Source organism: Manihot esculenta, chromosome 17 (assembly GCF_001659605.2).
Source record: "Manihot esculenta cultivar AM560-2 chromosome 17, M.esculenta_v8, whole genome shotgun sequence".
Taxonomy (NCBI): Eukaryota; Viridiplantae; Streptophyta; class Magnoliopsida; order Malpighiales; family Euphorbiaceae; genus Manihot; species Manihot esculenta.
In genome coordinates, this window is record NC_035177.2 from 32,773,537 (window position 1) to 32,796,512 (window position 22,976).

At 44.5% G+C, this 22,976-nt stretch overlaps 2 protein-coding genes across 2 annotated transcripts; one reads left to right on the forward strand and one right to left on the reverse strand.

The window, feature by feature from the left end:
• The first annotated feature begins 218 nt into the window (after positions 1–218).
• Positions 219–3,024, forward strand: LOC110604532 (homeobox-leucine zipper protein HAT5). Its single transcript, XM_021742731.2, has 4 exons — positions 219–781; positions 1,026–1,165; positions 1,726–1,965; positions 2,489–3,024. Exons 1-4 carry the CDS (start codon positions 697–699, stop codon positions 2,864–2,866), a joined length of 843 nt encoding a protein of 280 aa, XP_021598423.1. The 5' UTR covers positions 219–696; the 3' UTR covers positions 2,867–3,024.
• A 14,974-nt stretch (positions 3,025–17,998) lies between these two features.
• On the reverse strand, positions 17,999–21,932 carry LOC122722256. The gene is made up of 4 exons (XM_043952458.1): positions 21,833–21,932; positions 19,597–20,163; positions 19,241–19,440; positions 17,999–19,138 (listed from the first exon to the last, which is right to left on the reverse strand). Exons 1-4 carry the CDS (start codon positions 21,930–21,932, stop codon positions 17,999–18,001), a joined length of 2,007 nt encoding a protein of 668 aa, XP_043808393.1.
• Positions 21,933–22,976: the final 1,044 nt, after the last annotated feature.

Genomic DNA, 22,976 nt, shown 5'->3' on the forward strand with positions numbered 1-22,976 from the left:
TTCAATTCCATTCAATTTGTTCGGCTATGCTCTTAAAACTCCGTTAAAGCTGTATACGTCCATTCTCACCCTCGGCGCACGTTAGTGAACCTCACACTAAAGTCCAACTACGCCAAAAATCACCAAAAACACCTTGCTTTTTTAAATAAAAAAATCCATTATAAAAGGGCATTTCCGTCATCCAGAGTGCCCCCCACCAATATAAAATGCCATCGACTTGAATTGTTGGACTTTTATTTGCAAAAACCACCTCCATGCAACACCACCTACTTTAAACATCTCTAGCTTTCTTTCTCTCCGGAATCCAAAACTTTCCGGTGATTACTTTACTCGAGTGTTCAGTCATTTAGTGGTCACATCACCATTTCTATGGAGATTTGATGAATTTTCTTGGACCATTATTGTTAATTCCTTTTAGCTCTCTCTTTCTCTCGGTAAGGAAAAACTGATCTAGCTGGGGAATTTTGATCTTGGCATGATGGGATTTTGCATCTGTCCACTGGAGACTCCGGCGAGGTTGCTTTGGACTACCAGCTTCTTTCGCCACAAACTGATGCTTTTCTAATTTACCTTGTATACCTACATATATAACCTATATATAAACACACGCAAGCGTTCTGTTAGTTTTCTTTTGTGTCCCACTCACCGGTGAAATTTCGATTGCAAAAGTTGCCGGCAAGCATTCCGATAGTGAAGATGGAGTCTGGACGGCTTTTCTTTAATCCCTCTGGTTGCAGCGGGAACATGTTATTCCTTGGGAATCTCGATCCTGTTTTCCGAGGTAAATAATAGTATATCCCTTCTAATATCTTACTGTTTGGTTACTGAGAATCGAAAGGAAAGGAAAGGAAAGGAAAAGAAAAGGATATGGTTGACTTTTTTTTCCTTTTGTTCTTTGTTAAAAGTTTAGTGGAAGGTGTAATTAAACTGTGGTCTCAAGTTTGATAAAAACAAATTAAAGTTTTATTAAGCTGATTTTAATAATTAATTAACGTACTTGTTTTAATTTATGATGATGTAAATAGGTCCAAGATCATCAATGTTGAACCTGGAAGATACCTCCAGGAAGAGACCATTTTTCATGAGCTCGCCGGAGGACTTGTTCGACGAAGAATATTATGAAGAACAGTTGCCGGAGAAGAAGCGCCGCCTCACTCAGGAGCAGGTAAAATTAATACTATGTGCCAAGAGTTGAGAATAATACTCCATTCCACACAAAAGTAGATCTACTTTATCCTCTTCAAATTTATCTCTCTTTTTTTTTTTAGATAGCTTGTTTATTAGTTTATAAATTAGTAAAAGTTTATTAGATTTGAAAATAATTTAATAAGAGAATATATTGAATTCTTTTGGGATTTGGCATATCCATGGATGCTTCTACTGAAATATCCAATCTTATAGCCTTATCAGAATCAAATTCCCTTTCATTTCTTGTGAAGGGGAAGTCTCTCCAGAGTTTCTTCAAAGAATCAAAATGATACTAAAACCTAAATGTATATATTAAATTAAATAATAATACTATTACTGTTCTTTATTCCTTAATTTTTATTTTTTATTTTTCACCTAGATAGCTAGTTCAAAGATCAATACGAAATGAGATGCCAAACATCGGGGGAATTTTCTTTCTTTCTTTCTTTCTTATTTTTTTAAATGTAATGAATCAAAAAGGGTAGTAAAGCTATTGGAAGTTGATGTGTAATATAATTAAAATGGTTGGTTTTGAAGGTGGATCTGCTGGAGAAGAGTTTTGAGGCAGAGAACAAGCTGGAGCCTGATCGAAAGACTCAGCTGGCCAAGAAGCTGGGATTACAGCCCAGGCAAGTGGCTGTGTGGTTCCAGAACCGCAGGGCTCGATGGAAGACCAAGCAACTTGAGAGAGACTATGATCTTCTCAAAGCTTCTTATGATTCCCTTCTCTCTGATTACGATGCTGCTGTTAAGCAAAATGAAAGGCTTAAATCTGAGGTATATATACCTTTTGCTTTCACATCTCTTTTAAAGAATACATAAGATTCATGTCTACATCCAAAGATTGAAATTCAACATATTACAGTACAATTTAATGCAATTCGATAAACCAAAAGAATAGTTAGTTGGTAATTTTCTTTCAAATGTTAGAATGTGTAATCGAAAACAACTCATTTAGTTGTTTAAAAGAATAAAAAAGTGGTGATGAGATCGCGGATGTCTTTCTCATTGCATAACTCCAAATCAATTTGGAGTCCTATCGCATAAAGGTGGGTCATTCATTGAGATTCTGTCACAATAAAATAAAAAAAAAAAACACCTGTGTCTCAAACTCAGATCTCTCTAGTATGTGTCTCAAACTCGAGATCTCTCTAAGTCTGAATATGATATTCAATACCATTGACTAAAGTTTCATGGAGAAAAATGTAATCTTCACTAGTTGCTTTCTCCAAATATGCATATGGACCCTTTCTTTTCATAAAGGGAAAGATCAACAGCAAAATTTTGGATGAAACTGCAGGTCGTTTCTTTGACTGAGAAGCTGGAAGCCAAAGACATGACCGGAGAACCGCAGCAAAAATCCGACTCCCTTACGGCAGATATAGCCAGCGGATTTAGCCCTCAAATGGGTGTGAAGGCTGAGGACCACCTGAGTTCAGGAAGCACTAGAAGTGCAGTGGTGGATGAAGGCAGTCCACAGCTTTTGGACAGTGAGGATTCATTCTTTGAGAATAATAACTGTGGAGAATGTATAATCGGAGGCCCTGTTGATTTTCTGCAATCAGAAGAGGATGATGGAGGGAGCGATGACGGCCGAAGCTACTTCTCCGATGTGTTTGTGACGGCCGGAGAGCAGCAGGAGGATGAACAGCCCTTGGAATGGTGGGTGTGGTCATAACAAGGAGCTTCATTAAACTTCACATTTTAATATTGCACCGAGATAGTTGTAATGCTATATTTCCAGGAGCTGCCAACTTGGAATACATTATTATATACAGTATGGGTGAGAACTGAGAAGGATTAAATTAATGAATAAAAATTTCAGGTGTTGAATTATTCAGGTGACCATCAAGTGTATGATCAAGCAGAAAATTTCTATAAGATGTTAAATATTCAAGCTCATGGGTAGTTGAAATTTCCAGAGAAAATGGAAAATTTCTATTAGATAATTGCAAGAGATCAGGAAAATAGCCATGGTGGACCTCAAGTGTCCACTCACCTACAACACTTCACATGTGGCATTATGTGCTTCAACCTCCACATCACAAACCACTTATAATTTGTAATTTTAATTTATTACATATAAATTTGTCCTGTTCTGTTATTCCCACTATCCCACTTTCTCTCTCTTTCTTGTCTTTTCCTTCCATCACCCTGTCATAGCTGATGTATCCCCTCTTTGACAAATTCTCCATTATAAGAAAATTTTATATAAATTCGATCCATTACATATTCAAGCGAATTTTATCTGATTTTTTAATTAAAAATATTTAAAAAATTCAGTTATGGTGAATAGTGAACCGAATATAAATAAATATTTTTTCATATATATGTTATATATATAACCAAATACAACATTAGAGGAACCAATGACAGCTTTGCAATATAAGAACTATTAGTAAGATGGATGAACATGATTAGGACACAGAATTTTTGTATTCGATTTCCAGAAAAATTAATCTTAGGAAAGGAAAATATAGAGAGGAAATATAATATCAATGGCGAAACTGAATTTTTCTTCTCATATTTAGATATGGAGTTAAAAATATGGGAGGAAAATTGTTTTGAAACGATTAAATTATCACTGCATCCCTATATTTTTAAGAAGGGACTATAAAAATATGGTTTATATTAGCCATTTTAAATATTTTTCTCCTATTTTCTTTTTAAATTGGAGAGAAAATAATAGGGATTTATATTTGTTATTTTACTCTCTATTTTGCTTTCCTCAATTTTCCCTCAAACCAAACATGATAAAGGAGAAAAATGTTGATTTTTTTTCTTTAGAAAAAAATCTTACATGGTCCATCTCCATATATATATATATATATATATATATATATATATATATATATATATATATATATATAGGTTGAATATTTCTTAAATTGTGATGTGATACAGATGACTGCTGGATTTTCTCACCCCGGTCTGGGGTCAGACCCACGACACCAGCCCATCATCTAGAGGCTCTCAAGTCTCATCACATGCATCAAGTCCGGTCCATTCAGTCTGGAGATCGGACTCCCATCAATCTCCTCAATCAGATCGGCCTAGCCCTTTGGGCCCGATGAATAAAATCCTCTCTGGGTCCAGCCCATATCATATCATCCGGTCCGGTCCAGAATCAGGAAGAAGACCTACTCATCCTTCACTTGGGACCACCCGTACGCGCGTCCGGGAGAATCAGGGGCTGTTACGTATGGGGCAGCGATTTGATTTCCTCGTACGTCCATATCAACGTGACAGGGACAAGTGGCCCAATGACATACATTCTATTACACGTCACTAGAGGACAAAAGAAAACATATAAAAGGAGAAATATTCTCCTCTAGGTCTAAACTTTTTCCAGTTTTACAGAACCCATTGTAAAATCCTATTTTCTGGATCTCAGATCATAAATTGGCGCCGTCTGTGGGAACGAAGGAGATCTTTTCATCACCGGAGTTCCACTCTAAATAAGCCCACTGAGATCCACAATGGCTAACCACAACGAAAACAACGTCATTCCAAATGACCTGAGCTCTGCCCAAGAGGGGCAGCAGTTCCCCTTTTCCAGTCCCACAACTCCAAACAATCAACCACTCATTCCTTTCAACCCCTTGCCAAGCTTGGCAGGGAATGCTTCTGCCGCTACCTTGTCCAACCAGGACCTCCAAACCATCGCCCTCCAACTACAAAACACCGCCCACTGGCTGAGGCAGATGATGCAACAACGGGGCCTTAACACCCCAGCAAACGTATTGCCAGTGGTAGAAGAGCCCCAGACCAATGAACCTCAACCTACCCACAACCATCCCCAAACAGTTAGCCATGAAACTGGAGAAAGGGAGAGAAGAGCTGGGGAAGAGAAAGAACCGGAGGCCAGGGTTCTTGGAAGGAGAATGAGAGAGATGATTGAGAACGATGGGGCCGACAGTTATTCTGCCGAAACAACCAAGTGGACGAGAAGCGAAGCGGAAGAGGAGGAATACCGTCAGAAGAAGAAACCCAGGCATGAAGATGGGAGTGTAGACCAAAAGCTGCAAAAGATGAGAGAACAGCTCTTGGCTGAGCTAGAAACGAGGGAGCAGAACCAGACTCTCTTGCCCACCTCTTCACCCTTCTCGAAGTGGGTGCAGCAGGAGACTGTTCCCAAGAAGTTTATGATGCCGCCTATGGCCGCGTACGACGGAGCGGAGAACCCCCGGGAGCACGTCTTGAACTATAAGACTTTCATGGAGCTGCAGACCCTTTCAGATGCCTTGATGTGCAAGGTATTCCCTACGACGCTCTCGGGGCCAGCACGGGCGTGGTTCAACAGCCTTGAGGCCGGAAGTATCAGCAGCTTTGAAGATCTGGCCACTCGCTTCATCAGCCGATTTATCGCCGGGGTGCCCGCAGATAGGAAGACGAGCTACCTGGAGATGATCAGGCAGAAGAGAGATGAATCGCTCAAGGAGTACGTCGCCCGTTTCAATACGGAGGCCTTACAGATCCCCGAGCTCGATGAGGGAAGGGCGGTGGAAGCCATGCAGAAGGGGACGACCTCTGCCGAGTTCTTTGGCTCATTAAGCAGGAAGCCTCCGACCTCACTGGCCGAGCTGATGAAGCGGGCTGAAAAATACATAAGGCAGGATGATGCCTTGGTGACAAGCAGGTTCGCCAGGGGAGCGACAGATAAGGAGAAAGCACCAGAGGAGGGGAGGTCGGAGAAGTACGAGAAAAAGCATGGCAAGAGGCCTGAGCCTTCCAGATAACCCTGGGAGCGAAGGGACCAAAGACCTCTCCCTCCTCGGGTCTCAGAACAGAGGTCACTCCCTCTGTGGGTTCCAGAGAAACCGACCCCTCTTAATGCCTCTAAAGCCAAAGTGTTCATGGCCATCCAGGATAAGGAGTTCCTCCAATGGCCCAGGCCGATGAAAACGGGAGCAAACCAGCGAGATCCTGATAAATATTGTCAGTACCATCGCACGCACGGCCACGATACTAATAACTGCTTCCAGTTGATTGCTGAGTCGAGAGGCTGATAAAGAGGGGACACATCAAGAACTTTATAAAGAAACCGGAAGAACAAAGGCCTCAGCCGAACCCAGCAGGGCAGACACTCAAGAGAATGGGAGCAAGGCCATTGAATGACGGGTCCAGTGGAACCATCAACATGATCGTTGGAGGAACAAAAGGTTGAACAAGCTGGAGAGGTACTTTCCTTAGAATATTTGTGAAAAGAAATTCTTGTATTATGAAAACATGAAATAACACCGTCTTATAATAATGCAATGGTTATCTCTATTATTGTGAGTATTAACTCTCTCAGGAAAAGAAAAGAACAGATATCAGAAGACCTCCTTGAGACAGAGAGACCTCCTGGAGGTAGAAGACCAGGATCTCGTCAGATCTCCTGGAGCAAAAATAGCCGGCGGGATCCCCAAGATCTCCCTGGAGCAAAAACGGCCAGGATCTCGTAAGATCTCCTGGAGCAAAAACGGCCAGGATCTCATAAGATCTCCTGGAGCAAAAACGGCCAGGATCTCGTCAGATCTCCTGCAGCAAAAACAGCCGGCGGGATCCCCAAGATCTCCTCGGAACAAAAACGGCTAGGATCTCGTAAGATCTCCTGGAGCAAAAACGGCCGGCGGGATCCCCAAGATCTCTCCGGAGCAAAAACGGCCAGGATCTCGTCAGATCTCCTAGAGCAAAAACGGCCGGCGAGATCCCCAAGATCTCCTCGGAGCAAAAACGGCCAGGATCTCGTAAGATCTCCTAGAGCAAAAACGGCCAGTGTAACGACCCGAAAATCGGACCGCTACCGGCGCTAGGATCCAGATCGGCTTAAGGCCGCCGGGACCCGTAGCAAGCCTAACATCTAACCTGTAAACCTGTATAATCCCATACATGATCAACAACATACATAAAAAAAATTAAAACTTTTCTTTCCATTCATACACCAACTCAACCTGCGCATGCACTATACATAACATAATCATAACATTGATCCCTCTGTGGGATCTCATCAGTGCCCCCAATGGGTGACATAACATATGCTGAGTTGGTTTACATAAACATCATAAAAATCTCTAAGATCATGTATAAAAAGGGATAGCAACAATCTATAGTCAAGCACACCTCTAACATCCATAAACATCATCTCATTACGTATCTAAACTGTACTTTTACATTACATCAAAATTATTTATCATGTCCACACTAACTAATACATAACCCAAACTTCATTACTCTATCCGGACTCCTGCTCTATCCTGTACCTGCAAGCCTGGGGTAAAAGGGAGAGGGGTGAGCTAAAAGCCCAGTGAGTAGAACTATAAAACATATTAACACTATGCTCCATGAAATGCATCATAACACAGACAATTCACATAAGGGTTGGGTGAACTTGTCACCAATTAGTCCAAGCTAACTCTGTGCCAGGCCGTAGCATGGGGTCCTGGTCTTCCTGTCATAACATACATTACTTACCATTGCCCCAGGGCCTCCTCTGGGCTCCTGGTCTTCGAGTCCTATAACCATGCCAGGCCGTAAAATGGGGTCCTGGTCTTTCCTTACTCTGTGCCAGGCCGTAGAATGGGGTCCTGGTCTTCCTGTCATGGACTAATTGGGTCATCCAATATTCACCCACATCAACAACAATCGATGCAATGCGGCATATTCGTGAAAACTAATGCAATCATCCTATTGCATAATCATGATGCATGAAACATGATAAAACATTTAACTTCTCAATTTAAAAGATTAAGCTTGGTTCCACTCACCTCTGGCTGACTCTGACAACACCGAAGCAGCTAAACTCACTGCTGGGGTCCTCGATTTCTCGGGTCCGAACCTACACAGGTGGACTCAAATGAGGGACCAAACACACCTGAACATAACTATAAACTACTCCCCAAAAACCCCCCTAAAACATCATGAAACAACCATAGAAAAACATGCAAAGAAGGCCTGGACAGGGCACTTTCGGCGGCAGGTTCGGCGGCCGAAAGTCCCTCCAGAGCCGAAAGTCAGACAGGTTCGGCGGCACTTTCGGCGGCCGAAACTGCCAGACAGAGACGAAAGTCTCCTTTCGGGGGCAGGCTTCGGCAGCTGAAAGGCTTGCCTCCCTAGCCATGTTCGGCGGCCGAAAGTCCTTCGGCTGCCGAACCTGGTTTCTGCCAAAGGGCAGAAACTTGGCTCCTCCTGCCCATTTCGCCTCCAAACCTTCCAAACATGCATCAAACCTATTCTACAACATACAAACACAAGCATACATGTTCCTAGGGGCCTTAAACCATCATAAACCCCATCTACAACACATCAAGCATTCACATTGATCATGAACATACATTTTTACCCATAACCATAACCTAAACATGCATTCTAACCCATAGATCTACTTAAAACTTACTTTAAACATGCAATGAGCTTAAGATCGGCTCTTACCTCTTGAAGATCGAGAGGGAGACGACCTAAAACTCGGAGGTGAGAGAGATTGGGTTCTTGAACCTCCAAGCTCCAAAACTTTGCTCAAAAGCTCAAATCTTCAAAACAAAGTTAAAACAAGTGAAAATCTTGAAAGGTCTAGAGGAAAAACATCAAAGATTGGTGAGGAACGGCGGAGAGCTCACCTTGGCCGAAAATGGGGAAAAAGCTCGCCCGTTTTCGGCTAAGGGACCCTTTTATAGTGGCTGGCCAGGCCACGTTCGGGGGCCGAATGTGCCTCCGCATGCATGCCATGTTCGGCGGCCGAACTTGAGGTTCGGCGGCCGAACCTGGACTTCCCTTACTTATGCCTTCGGGGGCCTAAGGCACACCCGAAATGTATGCATGTTCGGCGGCCGAACTTTGAGTTTCAGCGGCCGAACCTGAGTTTTCCTCCAATGTTGTTTTCATGCAAAAACTCATTTTCTTTTTACTTAAAACCATGAAAAACATTAAAACATTTTATGAAAACATGATTCTACCCTACTAGAGGCTTCCGACATTCGAGATTCCACCGGACGGTAGGAATTTCGATATCGGAGTCTAGCTGGGTATTACATTCTCCCCCCCTTAAGAACATTCGTCCCCGAATGTTCCTCAACTAGTACATGCATAGAATCATCACATCATACACATAAGACACATAGAGACTAACCTTAAAAGAGATGAGGATATTGCCGGAGCATAGACTCCCGTGTCTCCCAAGTGCACTCTTCCAGATTGTGGTGGTTCCAAAGGACCTTCACCATCGGGATTTCCTTGTTCCTTAGCTTCCTGATCTGGGTGTCTAGGATCCGTACTGGCTGCTCAACATAGGTGAGATCCTCTTGGATCTCCACATCAGGCTCACTAAGAACCTTGCTCGGATCAGACACGAACTTCCTCAACATTGAAACATGGAAAACCGGATGGATTCTTTCCATTGAAGCAGGTAAATCCAGCTTGTACGACACATTCCCAATCTTTTGCAAGACTTCAAAGGGTCCGATGTATCGTGGAGCTAGTTTATCTTTCTTTCCGAACCGAACCACTCCTTTCATTGGAGACACCTTGAGCAATACCAGATCCCCCTCCTGAAACTCCACTTGCCTTCTGCGGATGTCTGCATAACTCTTCTGTCTGCTTGCAGCAGTCTTGATCCTTTCTCTGATTATGGGTACCACTCTGCTGGTGATTTCTACTAGCTCAGGCCCTGCTAGGGCCTTTTCTCCAATTTCTTCCCAGCAAACAGGTGATCTGCACTTCCTTCCATATAAAGCTTCATATGGAGCCATCCCGATGCTAGCATGATGGCTGTTATTGTAGGCAAACTCCACCAAAGGTAGATGCTGCCTCCAAGAACCGCCAAAGTCCAGCACACACATTCATAGCATATCTTCTATGGTCTGGATGGTCCTCTCTGACTGTCCGTCTGTCTGTGGATGGAAAGCAGTGCTAAAATCCAACCTGGTACCCATGGCATCCTGCAGACTCCGCCAAAACCTGGAGGTGAACTGGGGCCCTCTATCTGACACTATAGAAACAGGAACCCCATACAGTCTTACAATCTCATCAACATACACCTGCGCCAACTTGTCCACAGAATAGCCACTCCTGACAGGGATGAAGTGAGCAGATTTGGTGAGTCTGTCCACAATCACCCATATGGAGTCCAATCTGTTGGACGTCGCCGGTAACCCCACTACGAAGTCCATAGCTATATTCTCCCATTTCCACTCTGGAATAGGTAGCGGGTTAAGCATTCCAGCCGGCTTCTGATGTTCCAGCTTCACCCTCTGACACACTTCGCAGGCTGACACAAACTGTGCCACTTCTCTCTTCATAGCTGGCCACCAATAAGCCTTTTTCAAATCTTGATACATCTTGGTGGCTCCGGGGTGAACGCTGTATCTTGCATTATGAGCCTCTCTCATAATGTCTCCTTTTAGCCCTATGTCATCTGGTACACATAAACGACTCCCATAGCGGAGGATCCCCTTGTTGTCGAATTTGAACTCGCTGTCTTTGCCCGACTGAACAGTCCTGGCAATCTTTACTAACTCTGGGTCCTCATGCTGTTTCTGAGCCACTTGCTCCAGAAACACAGGTGTCACTCTCATCTGGGCCACTAAAGCACCTGTACCAGACAACTCCAACTGTAGACCTTCGTCAAAGAGCTTGTAAAACTCCTTCACCACCGGTCTCCTCTCTGCCGTGATGTGGGATAGACTGCCTAGTGACTTCCGGCTTAGGGCGTCTGCCACGACATTCGCCTTACCCGGATGATACTGAATCTTGCAATCATAGTCACTCAGTAGTTCTACCCATCTCCTCTGTCTCAAGTTCAAATCTCTTTGACTCAGGATGTACTGCAGGCTTTTATGATCTGTGAAGATCTCACATTTTACCCCATAGAGGTAGTGCCTCAACATCTTGAGTGCAAAGATTACTGCTGCCATCTCAAGGTCATGTGTGGGGTAATTCAACTCATGCTTCTTTAGCTGCCTAGAAGCATAAGCAATCACCCTCTCATTCTGCATTAGTACACAACCCAGTCCCACACGGGACGCATCACAAAAGACTGTAAAGTCTGCATCACTAGATGACAGAGCTAACACTGGTGCTGAAGTCAACCTCTTCTTAAGCTCTTCAAAACTCTCTTCGCACTGGTCAGTCCACATGAACTTCTGATTCTTCCTGGTCAGTCTGGTCAGAAGAGCTGCTATTTTCGAGAAGTCCTGAACGAACCTCCTATAGTAACCTGCCAAACCCAAGAAACTCCTAATCTCCGTCACTGAAGTGGGTCTAGGCCAGTTAGCCACAGCTTCTACCTTCTTGGGGTCCACCTCTATCCCGTTCTCTGACACTACATGCCCCAAGAATGAAATGCTCCTCAGCCAGAACTCACACTTGGAGAACTTGGCATACAAGCCATGTTCCCTCAAGGTCTGTAGAACCAACCTCAGATGATGGGCATGCTCCTCTACATTCCTGGAATACACTAGGATATCATCTATGAAGACGATAACAAAATGATCCAAGTACTGGCTAAACACTCTGTTCATGAGATCCATGAATGCTGCAGGGGCGTTGGTTAACCCGAACGGCATCACAAGGAACTCAAAATGCCCATATCTGGTCCTGAAAGCTGTCTTTGGCACATCTTCTTCTCTGATCCTCAGCTGATGATACCCAGATCTCAGATCTATTTTGGAGAAACATCCCGCTCCTGCTAGCTGATCGAATAGATCGTCGATCCTTGGCAATGGGTACTTGTTCTTGGTAGTGACCTTGTTCAACTGCCTGTAGTCGATACAAAGTCTAAGGGATCCATCCTTCTTTCTCACAAACAAAACTGGAGCACCCCAGGGTGAGGTACTCGGTCGGATGAAGCCCTTGTCTACCAGCTCCTGTAACTACTCCTTCAACTCTTTCAATTCTGCTGGCGCCATCCTGTAGGGAGGGATAGAGATCGGTCGGGTTCCAGGCATCAGTTCTATCTCGAACTCTATCTCCCTAGCAGGTGGTAAACCTGGCAGCTCGTCTGGGAACACATCTAAGAACTCTCTAACCACTGGCACCGAGGCGGGCTCTCTAACCTGACTGCTAAGCTCTCTTACATGAGCCAAATACCCCTGACATCCCCTCCTGAGCAACCTACGAGCCTGAAGAGCTTATATCAGACCTCTTGGTGTACCCCTCCTGTCTCCTCTGAAGACAACCTCAGACCCATCCTGACCTCTGAACCTGACTACCTTGTCCCTGCAGTCCAAGGTAGCACCATGGGTAGATAACCAGTCCATCCCTAGAATGACGTCAAAATCTGTCAAATCTAGAACCACTAGGTCGACGGACAAGCATCTTCCCTCAACAAACACAGGACTACACTGGCAGACTGACTCTGCCACTGATGGGTCACACTTGGGTCCACTGACCCAGAGAGGACACTCTAACCCAGAAGTCATCAGACCCAACCTCTCGACGGCTCTCGGAGCAATAAAAGAATGAGATGCACCAGGGTCCATCAAAGCATACACATCTGAACAACCAATGACTAAGTTACCTGCCACCACGGTGTTAGATGCATCTGCCTCCTGCTGTGTCATTGTGAAGATCCGTGCTGGAGCTGATGGACCTTCACCTCTGAAACCCGCTGAAGAAGAGGCTGCCCCTCTCCCTCTGCCTCTGCCACTGGCCTGAGTCATGGCTGGAGCTGCTGGCTGTGCTACACTGCCTGAAGCTGTCTGCTGGGGCTGAGCCATCGGGACTGCTCTTGGACATTCTCGAGCCATATGCCCCTCCTGACCACATCTAAAACAGGCGTTCGTCCCAAACCGACATACTCCCTTGTGTGGCTTACCACACCTCGCACAGACTGCATTATCTGCACCAGAGCTTGAGCCACTCCCAAATCCCAGACTGGACTTGACTTTGCTCCAAAACTTGTTCTTCTTACCCTTGGGTTTACCCCATCTCTTACTGCCTGAAGCTGCTGCACTCAGGGTAGAGGGATCTAACTTTCCCCCACCCGGAGTTTTAGGACCAGAAGACTGTGCCACTGTCTGCTTAACTGTCCCCTGAATGATGGCACTGGCCTCCATTTTCCTGGCCATATCTACTATGGCATGGAAGCTCTCCCTGTCCACTGACTGAATCAAGGAGGAATACCTGGAGTGAAGTTTCATGACACACCTCCTTGACTTCTTCGAATCTGTATCCAAACTCTGCCCAGCAAAAGGCAACAGCTCCAAGAATCTGTCGGTGTACTCCTCTACACTCATATCCTCTGTCTACCTCAACTGTTCAAACTCTATCATCTTCAGCTCCCTTGAACTATCGGGAAAAGCCCATCCTGCAAACTCGTTTGCAAACTCTTCCCAAGACAAGCTTTCCACCCTCGGGCTCACATAACTCTTAAACCACTCTCGGGCTTTCTTGCATTTCAATGTGAACCCAGCCATCTGAATGGCTCTACTGTCATCTGCCCCTAACTCCTCTGTAATAGTCTTGACCCTCTCAAGATACACAAACGGGTCATCACCTGACTCAAATTGGGGAGCACCCAGCTTCATGTATTCAGTCATCTTGACCTTGCTCCCACTGGCTGAGCTAGGTCTCGAAGGTTGAGTAACTGGGGCTGCTGGTTCTGTAGGTGGTGGAGGTGGTGTAACATTTTCTGAGGCAGGGTTTGCTGGATTTGGATAGTAAGGTGGGGGTGGATACATTGGGTATTGTGAATATGGTGGGTAGTATGGTGGGTATGGCATCTGTGTGGGATAAGGGGTGAAGCTAGGGTAATCCGATGTGCCTCCCATCGAATACCCAGGGTTTTGTGAGAAAGGTGGGTAGTAAGGTGGCTGAACAAATCCCGAGGCCTAAGTGCCTCCTTGGGATTCTCCCATTCCCTCTTCTGACATGCTAACTCCCAAACTGCCATCCCTCCTCTGCTCTACATCCATATCATCCCCCATACCTTCTGACGCTCCTCCCTGAACTGTTCCTCTGACTGATCTGCTCCTACCCAGATCCAGAGACCTTCTAGGGTCTCTTACTGCTCTTTCTCTGCTAGACCTACTAGACATTGCCCTAGGCAATGCTGGAGGACGGGCGCTCGTGCCCTCATCCTCAGGTGGTACTCCAGTCAATCTTGCTGATCGACGAGTTCCTCTCATCCTGTTTTCTGAAAAACAGTGCACATCACATAAACATTAGCATCATATGGTTCATGTGGGCACACATGAACCAGCATCACACATCATAGCATATCATTAATGCACATGCATATAATCATGGCATTTCTCATCATCATGCAAGACAGGACTCCACATCCTATCCTAGTGGACATGATCTTCCTATTGTGCTTGACCTTCTAACACAACTATGAGCCCGACACTTCTAGGTCCGACCATATGAACCTAGGGCTCTGATACCATTCTGTAACGACCCGAAAATCGGACCGCTACCGGCGCTAAGATCCAGATCGGCTTAAGGCCGCCGGGACCCGTAGCAAGCCTGACATCTAACTTGTAAACCTGTATAATCCCATACATGATCAACAACATACATAAAAAAAATTAAAACTTTTCTTTCCATTCATACACCAACTCAACCTGCGCATGCACTATACATAACATAATCATAACATTGATCCCTCTGTGGGATCTCATCAGTGCCCCCAATGGGTGACATAACATATGCTGAGTTGGTTTACATAAACATCATAAAAATCTCTAAGATCATGTATAAAAAGGGATAACAACAATCTATGGTCAAGCACACCTCTAACATCCATAAACATCATCTCATTACGTATCTAAACTGTACTTTTACATTACATCAAAATTATTTATCATGTCCACACTAACTAATACATAACCCAAACTTCATTACTCTATCCGGACTCCTGCTCTATCCTGTACCTGCAAGCCTGTGGTAAAAGGGAGAGGGTGAGCTAAAAGCCCAGTGAGTAGAACTATAAAACATATTAACACTATGCTCCATGAAATGCATCATAATACAGACAATTCACATAAGGGTTGGGTGAACTTGTCACCAATTAGTCCAAGCTAACTCTGTGCCAGGCCGTAGCATGGGGTTCTGGTCTTCCTGTCATAACATACATTACTTACCATTGCCCCAGGGCCTCCTCTGGGCTCCTGGTCTTCGAGTCCTATAACCATGCCAGGCCGTAGAATGGGGTCCTGGTCTTTCCTTACTTTGTGCCAGGCCGTAGAATGGGGTCCTGGTCTTCCTGTCATGGACTAATTGGGTCATCCAATATTCACCCACATCAACAACAATCGATGCAATGCGGCATATTCGTGAAAACTAATGCAATCATCCTATTGCATAATCATGATGCATGAAACATGATAAAACATTTAACTTCTCAATTTAAAAGATTAAGCTTGGTTCCACTCACCTCTGGCTGACTCTGACAACACCGAAGCAGCTGAACTCACTGCTGGGGTCCTCGGTTCCTCGGGTCCGAACCTACACAGGTGGACTCAAATGAGGGACCAAACACACCTGAACATAACTATAAACTACTCCCCCAAAACCCCTAAAACATCATGAAACAACCATAGAAAAACATGCAAAGAAGGCCTGGACAGGGCACTTTCGGCGGCAAGTTCGGCGGCCGAAAGTCCCTCCAGAGCCGAAAGTCAGACAGGTTCGGCGGCACTTTCGGCGGCCGAAACTGCCAGACAGAGACGAAAGTCTCCTTTCGGGGGCAGGCTTCGGCAGCCGAAAGGCTTGCCTCCCCAGCCATGTTCGGCGGCCGAAAGTCCTTCGGCTGCCGAACCTGGTTTCTGCCAAAGGGCAGAAACTTGGCTCCTCTTGCCCATTTCGCCTCCAAACCTTCCAAACATGCATCAAACCTATTCTACAATATACAAACACAAGCATACATGTTCCTAGGGGCCTCAAACCATCATAAACCCCATCTACAACACATCAAGCATTCACATTGATCATGAACATACATTTTTACCCATAAACATAACCATAACCTAAACATGCATTCTAACCCATAGATCTACTTAAAACTTACTTTAAACATGCAATGAGCTTAAGATCGGCTCTTACCTCTTGAAGATCGAGAGGGAGACGACCTAAAACTCGGAGGTGGGAGAGATTGGGTTCTTGAACCTCCAAGCTCCAAAACTTTGCTCAAAAGCTCAAATCTTCAAAACAAAGTTAAAACAAGTGAAAATCTTGAAAGGTCTAGAGGAAAAACATCAAAGATTGGTGAGGAACGGCGGAGAGCTCACCTTGGCCGAAAATGGGGAAAAAGCTCGCCCATTTTCGGCTAAGGGACCCTTTTATAGTGGCTGGCCAGGCCACGTTCGGGGGCCGAATGTAACTCCGCATGCATGCCATGTTCGGCGGCCGAACTTGAGGTTCGGCGGCCGAACCTGGACTTCCCTCACTTATGCCTTCGGGGGCCTAAGGCACACCCGAAATGCATCCATGTTCGGCGGCCGAACTTTGAGTTTCGGCGGCCGAACCTAAGTTTTCCTCCAATGCTGTTTTCATGCAAAAACTCATTTTCTTTTTACTTAAAACCATGAAAAACATTAAAACATTTTATGAAAACATGATTCTATCCTACTAGAGGCTTCCGACATTCGAGATTCCACCAGACGGTAGGAATTCTGATACCGGAGTCTAGCTGGGTATTACAGCCAGGATCTTGTCAGATCTCCTGGAGCAAAAATGGCCAGGATCTCGTAAGATCTCCTGAAGCAAAAACGGCCGACGGGATCTCCAAGGTCTCCCCGGAGCAAAAAATGGCCAGGAGGCCTGAAACACAGCCCGTATAAGGCTCGTCAAGAAAACAAGAAATTAAGTATTGACTTCACAGTGAGGAAGATGAAATTCCGAACTCCCGAGCTCGTCACACAAATAGCGCAAAAGCTGTAGCACAAAAGCCTAAGCAAAGGACAAAAATCCGAGCTCCCTAATCCGCCGAATGGACGACAAAAGCAAGAGATCCGGCCCACAGCTCGGATTAACTCACAGTAAACAAACACTCAGCAAAAATGACCCTGAAAAAAAAAAAAAAACACTCCCCATCCCAGTGGAGCATACAGCCCAGACCGCACCTACTGACAAAGGATCACCTCAAGAGGGACCAGATATCCGAGCTCATTACCAGACAGAGAGGTAAAATCGTCTAAAATAAAGCAGCGCCATTCCAAATGAAGTCTAGGGATTTACCCCTCACCACTCATGTAATAAATGTTGAGGAGGTAAAGGGGGCAACTTGAGGAGAAATCCAAGGGCATGAGCAGATGAGACCCCAGCTTCAGCTCTTATCAAATCAGAATTAAAGGCAAAAAGGCCAGCCCTGCTCATCACCTTAAAGGTACATGATCTGACTTATTATTATTATTAAACAAAGGTTGTATGCCCGAGCTCATAGTAACGAAGTAATAAGAGAAAAATAAGGATGTCCTTACAAGAATCATAAAAATTCGTAGATCGAGAGTCCAGCCCACTGTTAAAAATAGAGCTCACGGGTACGGCTAGTCCAGCTCGGAAAGAGCTTACAGATAAGAATGCCTTAGTAAAATAGATAAATTTATAAGTCAGAGACTAAGTCTCTTACTAAGTTTTCAGCCCTGATTAACTAAGGGGCAAGAAATGAAAGACGATGTAGTCAATTCCTTACAAGATTTATTAAACACCTCCTAAATGTTTTATTCGCCAATCTTCAAAATTAAACAAATTAGATTGATTAGACAGAATAAGTAGCCCGGTGAGGAAGTAAGAACAGCTCAAATATGAATAAAGCCAGAGAAATAAATAACAAAATAACTCAAAATACTAAACACAAAAATTAAATTTCATTAAAAGGAAAAGTAATTACAACCTACTTTACAGTCTGCTCTACTGAAGGAAAAACAGTCCTTAAAGGACTTACATGTCTAGGGGTATGAACATCTACATTACCTTCTGTACTATCTACATTTACATTATCTACATTACTGTCTATGGGAGGCCCAACACCTTCTGGCTCAGACCCCCCAATGCCCACAAAAGGCACGACCTCTAGCCCCCGAGACCCAGCATCTCCATCTCCCAGCTCGGCGCCTGCCTCAGAAGGCCCAGCTGCAGTACGAGGAGCTCCTTTGGGCAAAGGTCTATCATCCTCCCCATAAAGCACCTCCTCGCCATCAGAGTCTTCCTCGGCAGCTCGGAGTTCAGCCAACGGAGTAGAGGGGGCGTATCTGGCTGTCCTTAGGCCCCGATTGTACCCAGAGACGAACATGCGGAAGCCCTTATTCCATACGGCAATTTTCATTTCATCAGAGCCTTTGAATTTCGCAAGTCGCTTCTCACAGACCTCAGCTATCTTGGCTTTAAATTCAGAAGAACTTCTATAATCCTGGAGGTGAGCTTCACAGGCCTGCTGGATCTCCTTCTTCAGCTCGGGGGACTCCTTATACTCCTTTAGACACTTCTCGACCTCCAGCTGGACCCTGTCCTCAGCCAATTTGACCTCTTCAAGCAGAGCTAAGCACCTCATCTCTAGGGCTTTGACTTGTTGGCAGAGTTGCTGATTCTGAAGTTTGGACTCCTCTGCCGCCAAAGTCAAGCCCTTAACACTATTAGCTTGCTTGCTCAGCTCCTGCTTCAAGACCACAACCCGAGCTACGGCTTCACTCTTTTGAGCCAGCACGGCATCGAATTTTACCTTCAGCTGCTCATGCTGGCGCTGGACCTCCTCCTTCTGGCTCACGGCCTCGTCCCTCTCATGCAGAGCATCCATTGCGGAGGACAGATGCTTTAGAACTTCCTCACAACGGACCTCTGCTGCAACTGCCCTCTCGTCAGACTCTTTAAGAACCCTCCGGGCGTGAGATAACTCTGCCTCTAGGGACTTGGCATGCTCATGGGCTGCGGCCAGATTACCCCGGGCATCACTGGTGGTAGACAGATTTTCCTCTAAACGGGCCTCCTCAACCCGGCGATCCACAGACTCCTGGAGAGAGTGGTCACGAGCGTCCACCTCCATGAAGAGGCCCATCACCTAGCGCAAAAAGAAAAAGCTGTCATAACAAAGAAACAAAGAAAATTAGAATACGAGCAGAAACCAGAACGAACGACTTACCATCAGGAGCATCTCCCTGATCGTATCTCCCAGCTCCCCCCGAGGTCGAGAACGGAACGCTGCCTGCTCCCTGGTAGAACTAGCTAGAAGACCAGTGAGAGCAAGCAAGTGTGGGTCTGAAGCCTCTGTGGCGCCACCAAACATTCGCTCCTTGATAATTTCAGCGACAACACTTGCGGGAGACTGGTGGGTGATGTCCTCTGCGTTCAAAATGTCGTTGTCAGGAGCAGACAACAAGGGTATCACAGGAACATCCTTCTTCTTCTCAAGAGGAGGGAGAGCTGGAGCTGATCCCTTGGAAGCCCTGGATTTCTTCCGAGCAGGAGCTGGGATCGACACTTCGGAGAGGGCAGGACGCTTGTCCCCAGCCTTCTCTGTGACACCTCCATTACTGGCAAGGCCAGATCCAACCTCATCAGGAGCAGGGGCATCTCCGGTAGGGGCCTCCTCAACATCTTCGTCTACAAGAATAACCTCTTTTCTTTTTCCTGGAGCTTCCTCTTCAGTAATGGAGACCTCAAGTCCCACAGCAGAAGCATCCACAGGAGGAAGGATAGGGTCCGTCCTCATCAGCCCGGTTTCCTCAGCCACTTCAGAAATAACTCTTGGAGCCTCTTCCGTCCTCTCACTAGAAGAGCGTCGAGGCTGGGGGGCTTGAGAAGACTGGTGAGCCGAGCTCGATCTGCTGCGGATAGAGGGCCGAGACGACTTGCTACGTCGGGAACTCGGTCTAGGAGCCTGAGAAGATGCTGGGGGAGGAGGAGGTCGAGTAACCGACCTGGAAGAAATAGCCTCGGCTACTCTTTGAGTAGCCTCCTTCACAGATTGCCCAGCTAAGAGAGCATCCAGAGCAGCGTCCATGCTCTCCCGGGACAGTATAAGGTTCTTCGGAGGCTTGATCTGGTCCATTTTCACGTCGGAAGCTGCAAAAGTCCAAAATCAATACAAAGTAAGATAACAAGCCATACAGATTACAAAGGCAAAATGACACAGCTAAGTGGAGTAAAGTACCCGCGTCTCTAATATCACGAAGATTAGACATAAACATACACTTCTCGACATCATACTTCTTTTCAACAGAAGTCAGTCGAATAAACCCGACCTGCTCAGTAAGGCTCAGCTGGGGCAGGTCATTGCAGTTCAGTGAAACATCCTCCCAGGAGAGTTCTAGGTCCCAGATGAGCCCGAACTCCTTCTTGAGCTTCACTACTGCAAAGCCCTCCATCCAGCCCTTTATTGAGTCTTTATGACCCGAAAAGATTGAAAGCCCCCCCGAGGGGAAAAATAATAAAAAACCTGGATTGCTCTGACTAATCAGAAGAAATAAACAAATAAATGCACCGTAGGTGTGAACCCCCAGCTCAGACATACAGATTCAAAGGAGGACATGAACAGAATGGAATTGGAAACTAGCATCCGACGAGTTATCCTGAAGTACCGGAAGACCTCGGTAAAGAAAGGAGAAAAGGGGAAGGTTAAGCCAAACTCCCTCTGTTTAGCGAAAAAGACCAGGCTAAGATCCTTTTGGGGATCGATTAGGTCGGAGGGAGGAGGATCAGGAAGAACGATCCTCTCGTTCGGGTAGGGGGCCCGAATACGAAAGAGAGGGGTATCTAAATACTCCCTAGAGAAGAAATTTTTTAGGGCAGATGGAGTGACATTAGACTCTACTCTAAGAACGTCGGGAAGTTTTGGGCTATCCATGGAAGGACAAAGAGGAGAGCGTACCTTGAAAGTGGCTGGGGCAGAAGGACGATGTAGGCAAATCGCGCAGAAGATAGAAGAGAGCAAAGGTTTTGAGAAGACAGAGAGAATTTGAAATTTGAAACAGTGATGAGACGAAGAGATGTTCTGAGTAGACTTGTCCTTTAGGCTGCACGGTCATTATTACTCTCGGTATTTACCCCCTCATCAGCCAGACAATAACTGATGAGAGGGTAAAGGGGCAATTGATGATCGCTGGATTTCCTCACCCCGGTCTGGGGCCAGGCCCACGACACCAGCCCATCATCTAGAGGCCCTCAAGCCTCATCACATGTATCAAGTCCGGTCCACTCAGTCTGGAGATCGGACTCCCATCAATCTCCTCAATCAGGCCGGCCTAGCCCTTTGGGCCCGATGAATAAAATCCTCTCTGGGTCCAGCCCATATCATATCATCCGGTCCGGCCCAGAATCAAGAAGAAGACCTACTCATCCTTCACTTGGGACCACCCGTACGCGCGTCCGGGAGAATCAGGGGCCGTTACGCATGGGGTAGCGATTTGATTTCCTCGTACGTCCATATCAACGTGACAGGTACAGGTGGCCCAATGACATACATTATGTTACACGTCACTAGCGGACAAAAGAAAACATATAAAAGGAGAAATACTCTCCTCTAGACCTAAACTTTTTTCAGTTTTACAGAATCCATTGTAAAACCCTATTTTCTAGATCTCAGATCATCAGATACTTTTAAAATTATTATTTTTATTATAAATAAAATTATATTTATTAAAAAAGTCAAAATCCAAGACAATATAAAACAACTTAATCTTACAGAGTCCGGCTAGTCCAAAAGAAAGAAAACAAATACAAAACCCAAACTAACAGCTCGGCCCACAACAGGGAATGTCTATATCCAACAACCCATTCATGGGTAGAGATCCAAAAAGGGATCCGATTATCAAAGTTGAGAATTTGGCATCCATAACGTCTCACGGCCGCTTTCTGTCTTAGGACATTGATAATGGGGCAAGAGAGAAAATCAATATGAGGTCGGAAACTATTTTCTCTGAAAAAGTATCTCTAAGAAGAAAAGGTATAGAAAGCAAGGAGTAGTATTAGAATAAACCAAGAGCCAATGAGTAAAGGAAGAGAACACAAATGACAATACCGGGCAAAGTTGAGCCGAGGTGTAATTACGGTCAGCATACAGAACTCTTTTACATCTTTGATTCTTGAGATATTGAATGACCGATAAATCCACCGGTAACGTTCCAAGTGATATGTGTTACTGAAAAGAGAAAAATCTCTCTTCAGCCCAAAATTATATGTCTTTTGAATAAGAGACAAAACATTAAAAATACTACTAATTGAAAATATTGAGACACAAAACAATAAAGGTCCTATTAATTACAAATATATATGGAAAGTTAAAATTTCTTTAATTTCATCTGCTAATTTTTAGCTGTGAATTTTCAAATATTATTTTATTTTTTAATCATATATTATTTAGCAGGGAGAATATTTTTATTTAAAAAATAAAAAGAAATATTGAAGATGTTGAATCCACTATTTACCTATGAATCACTGATTCCTAAATTGATGGAACTTAACTGGATAGGATTAGATTTAGATTATTTCTCTAATTAAGTTAGGGTATTTCAAAAAAAAAAATTAAATAAAGTTTCTAAGCTTTCCAAATCTAAATAAATCATTACCTCATAAAATATTATTTTTAGTAATAATTTCTTTTACAATTTTACATATTATTTTTTTAGAAAATTAAATAAAATATAAAATTCAAGAATAAAAAATTAATTAATTGTAAAAAAAATTATTGTTAAAAATAAAATTTATTGACTCAAAAAATTATTTTAAAGTTTCATTTGATAAAAAAAATTAAATTGAAATTTGTTAAAATTTTTGATAAAAAAATGTTGAGAGGCTTATTTATTTATTTATTTTTATTGTATTTCAATTATACTTTCAGAAAATTAATTTTTTTTTGTTAAGGGTATGGAGAATTGAGG

Bases quoted from the DNA above. Each gene is read 5' to 3' on its own strand.
- LOC110604532 (XM_021742731.2), top strand. From the start codon at position 697: ATGGAGTCTGGACGGCTTTTCTTTAATCCCTCTGGTTGCAGCGGGAAC. The intron at 782-1,025 runs GTAAATAATAGT...TGATGTAAATAG, and splicing joins TCTCGATCCTGTTTTCCGAG to GTCCAAGATCATCAATGTTG. The intron at 1,966-2,488 runs GTATATATACCT...ATGAAACTGCAG, and splicing joins ATGAAAGGCTTAAATCTGAG to GTCGTTTCTTTGACTGAGAA.
- LOC122722256 (XM_043952458.1), bottom strand. From the start codon at position 21,932: ATGGATGCCAAATTCTCAACTTTGATAATCGGATCCCTTTTTGGATCT. The intron at 20,164-21,832 runs GTTAGTTTGGGT...GGACTTTTGCAG, and splicing joins TCCCTGTTGTGGGCCGAGCT to CTTCCGACGTGAAAATGGAC. The intron at 19,441-19,596 runs GTCCTGCCCTCT...TTTTGAACGCAG, and splicing joins AGAGAAGGCTGGGGACAAGC to AGGACATCACCCACCAGTCT.